The 3,085-nt window shown below is 45.1% G+C and overlaps 1 protein-coding gene across 1 annotated transcript; it reads right to left on the bottom strand.

Moving 5' to 3' along the window:
- Positions 1 to 45: 45 nt before the first annotated feature.
- Positions 46 to 1,756, bottom strand: LOC104519431 (isoamyl acetate hydrolyzing esterase 1 (putative); the record flags this gene model as incomplete). Its single annotated transcript, XM_010162480.2, has 3 exons — positions 46 to 257; positions 1,096 to 1,244; positions 1,704 to 1,756. Coding segments are annotated over 3 exons (414 nt in total), but the record flags the coding sequence as incomplete, so codon positions are not given.
- Between the last annotated feature and the right edge of the window lie 1,329 nt (positions 1,757 to 3,085).

The raw sequence follows: 3,085 nt of genomic DNA, 5'->3' as shown, positions 1-3,085 counted from the left end.
CAGCTTGGAAGCTAATCACCTGTCAGCCTTGGATCAGCAGCTTACGCTCTGCTGGTAAAATGCAGAAATTCTGCCCATCCGTATCATTCTCTTACCTTTGGCAAGACACTCCTTCTCCCAGGCTGCTTCCTGAAGTGGTGGTGGCGTTATCAAAATGATCCTGTCTTCAGTAATGTCTACTGACTTCAGATACTGTATCATACTCTTTAAGTTTGCAGCATATTCCTCCAAAGGAACGTGTTGCTTAGGGTTCAGGTCTGTTAGGGGATGGAGCACATGCATGAGCCATGCTAAGCTGCTGACAGATTTGTTACACGATGTAACATGCTTTTTACACAGCGAATGAATGTGGGCACTCATTTTCAGGAAGCAGTTCACCTCGACCATTGATTGATTCAGGAGGGGTGGTAGGAAAATGCCATTCCTCAATATTCGAAGATTTTTAACACAGCACTTCCAACTAGCACAAAAAAGGGACATAAGGAAAAAAGAAACATCACCTTTCTTTTTTTAAAGATGCTTTTTCTTACAACTCCTTATCTTAGTAATAGATCACATAATCACCTCAGACCTCACCTGAAAAAAAAAACCTAAAGATTTTTAATTCTCTTGGATGCAGAGAAAATTCTGGAAATTCCCATGGACATACAGTCAGTCCTTTGTGCGCTGACGTTACCATTTTGATTAGACTAGCTCTGTGTGCTGCTAGGCTTGTCTTAACGAGAATCCAAATGCTACCTTTCCTCATTTCCTCAACCCATCTGCCAAGAACTCATCAGGCTGCTTTAAAGGCACAAAAATCAGCCAGATGACCAACTCTAATTTTAGGTGATGGATATACAACTAATTCTTGAGCACCTTGAAATTTACTTTTAATATTAAAACTTGGAGAGAGGGGGAGAAATAGAAGGCATTGCATGATTTAAATACAAATAATATGACTGAACACAGTCCACTAAAAATGAAAAGGTGGCAACTGGTTCATAGAGAAGCAGTAGGAAAAGCCTGTGTAATGTTCTGCCTTTTCTGCTGTAAAACTGTAAAACTGTCTTAAGAGAACAGGTCATGCAGAAAAAAAAAAGCAAGCTACTGTACCTTTCAAAGCACTGTCATTAGCTCCAAAGAAAATAGTAACTGCAACAGTACGCTCAGCACCAGTACTTTTGGTGATCAGTCTTGGAAGGATCAGTTTAGCCCACCGGGTGTTGTACCCTGAGAGCCCACGGTTCACAACATCACATTTTCTGAAACAGACACACATATCAAAACAAACATCTCTCCTTTGCCTTCCAACAAAACTTGGGAAGTTCTGAACCATTCCATCAGGATATCTGCCTCGGTCCCTCTCAGAAACAAGATGATGTCACAGGAGTTTTCAGTGGATTATAACTTTATGTTTTGAAAGTGCACACACAAATTGCATGTGTAGCAATACCTGTCACTTGGACCATGAAACCAGAACAACAATCTTGACCATCACTAAGGATTTTTTTCTTTAAACTCAAGCTCTGAGTGAAAGAAACACCCAGCGAGTATATTCCACCAGTACTCGGCAAGTTATCACTAAGGCAGGACCACTTCAATAAATAAATAAATGTTAATAAATAAACATACGTTAACTATTAAATTGTGTTGGTTTTCTTTTCTAAAAGCTGCATGACTTCTTGCATGCTGAAAAGTACTTTGGAGATTCAAGCTCTTACCTGACCAGTCTCTCAGCAAGGGATGCGCCCCAGCCATTTTCCTGGAAGGAGAACTGAAAGCAAGAAAAATAGTTAGACCCCCACTGGAAGAACTCGCTTCCCAGCAAGTCAGCCCCACCACCAGCACCTTCCCTCCTCAAAAGCTTTTCGTCCATGGCCTCTGGCACTGCTGCAGCAGCACTGCCTCCCTCCCAGCCTGCCCTGTCCCTGCTGAGGTCAAACAGCCTTAGTCTTACCTAAACACACAACTGGCAGCAGAGGCAACATGGGACCGTACCTACAGAGGGACGGACCCTGTGGCCCTTTTGGAATCAAACCTGGCTGCTGTCAGGCCATAGTTTCATTTTGGCTGATGAGGAGTTTTGTTGGTTTTTTTTCCTCCCTACTTTATTTCTAAGATCCTTTCACTGTGCCATCATTCTGGAGAGCACCTCTCAAAAATCCTCTCTCCACACGCTGCTTTGGAGTGGTTTGATACCCACCCCTTCCTCCTAGTAGTGGAAAAACGAATCCCTTCTTATTCCCTGTGCTGCACCACTCTCCCTGTCACACTGCTGCACAGCAAGTCCGTTCAGACAACCCATCTCCCATTAAAGAAAACCTTCGTCTTGTGCCAAATCTTTCTTTAAGAGAGCAGCTCTGTGACCTACTCCACCATGCAACTGAAGGCAGCAGCCCAAAATGAAGACAAAAAAGCTGGTGATGTTCACCAAGCCATGGTCTGGTCACACTGACAGAGCGGGTGTCTGTGGGGTGGGCGAGCGTGATGCAGGAGCCGGGACAGGGAGGAGTGCGGGGGTCAGTACAGACAACAGGCTGTCCTGTCCTCCCTGTCTGCAAAACACCACTGCCACCGAAATACCAGAAGCTGCACTTTTACCAGATCACCTTTAAGATCACCAGATCAGCTGCACTTTTTTTTCATAAGGGCAGTTAATGACAAAACAAGGGGAAATGGGTTTAAGCTGAAAGAGGGGAGGTTTAGATTAGATATTAGGAAGAAGTTCTTCACTGTGAGGGTGGTCAGACACTGGAACAGGTTGCCCAAGGAAGCTGTGGATGCCCCCTCCCTGGAAGTGTTCAAGGCCAGGCTGGATGAGGCTTTGAGCAACCTGGTCTAGTGGAAGGTGTCCCTGCTGATGGCAGGGGGGTTGGAACTGGATGAGCTTTAAGGTCCCTTCCAATCCAAACCATTCTATGATTCTATCACACTTCTAACCTAGGAACTTTAGGAATTTCTGCAAAAAAGGCTCTAAATCTCATGGAACACCATCAGGTGTGAAAGCTCCTGGGTCACTCTGGTGGGAGATCCATCACGGACATACCTACGCGGGGCCGCACTCCCACTTCACTGGTCCCCTTCCCGCCTGACGGTGCCAGGC

The sequence above is a fragment of the Antrostomus carolinensis genome, unplaced genomic scaffold, assembly GCF_000700745.2.
Source record: "Antrostomus carolinensis isolate BGI_N321 unplaced genomic scaffold, ASM70074v2 Scaffold46722, whole genome shotgun sequence".
Classification (NCBI taxonomy): domain Eukaryota; kingdom Metazoa; phylum Chordata; class Aves; order Caprimulgiformes; family Caprimulgidae; genus Antrostomus; species Antrostomus carolinensis.
The sequence above is the reverse complement of the archived record's forward strand: the minus strand, read 5'-3'. Positions and strand labels throughout refer to the sequence as shown.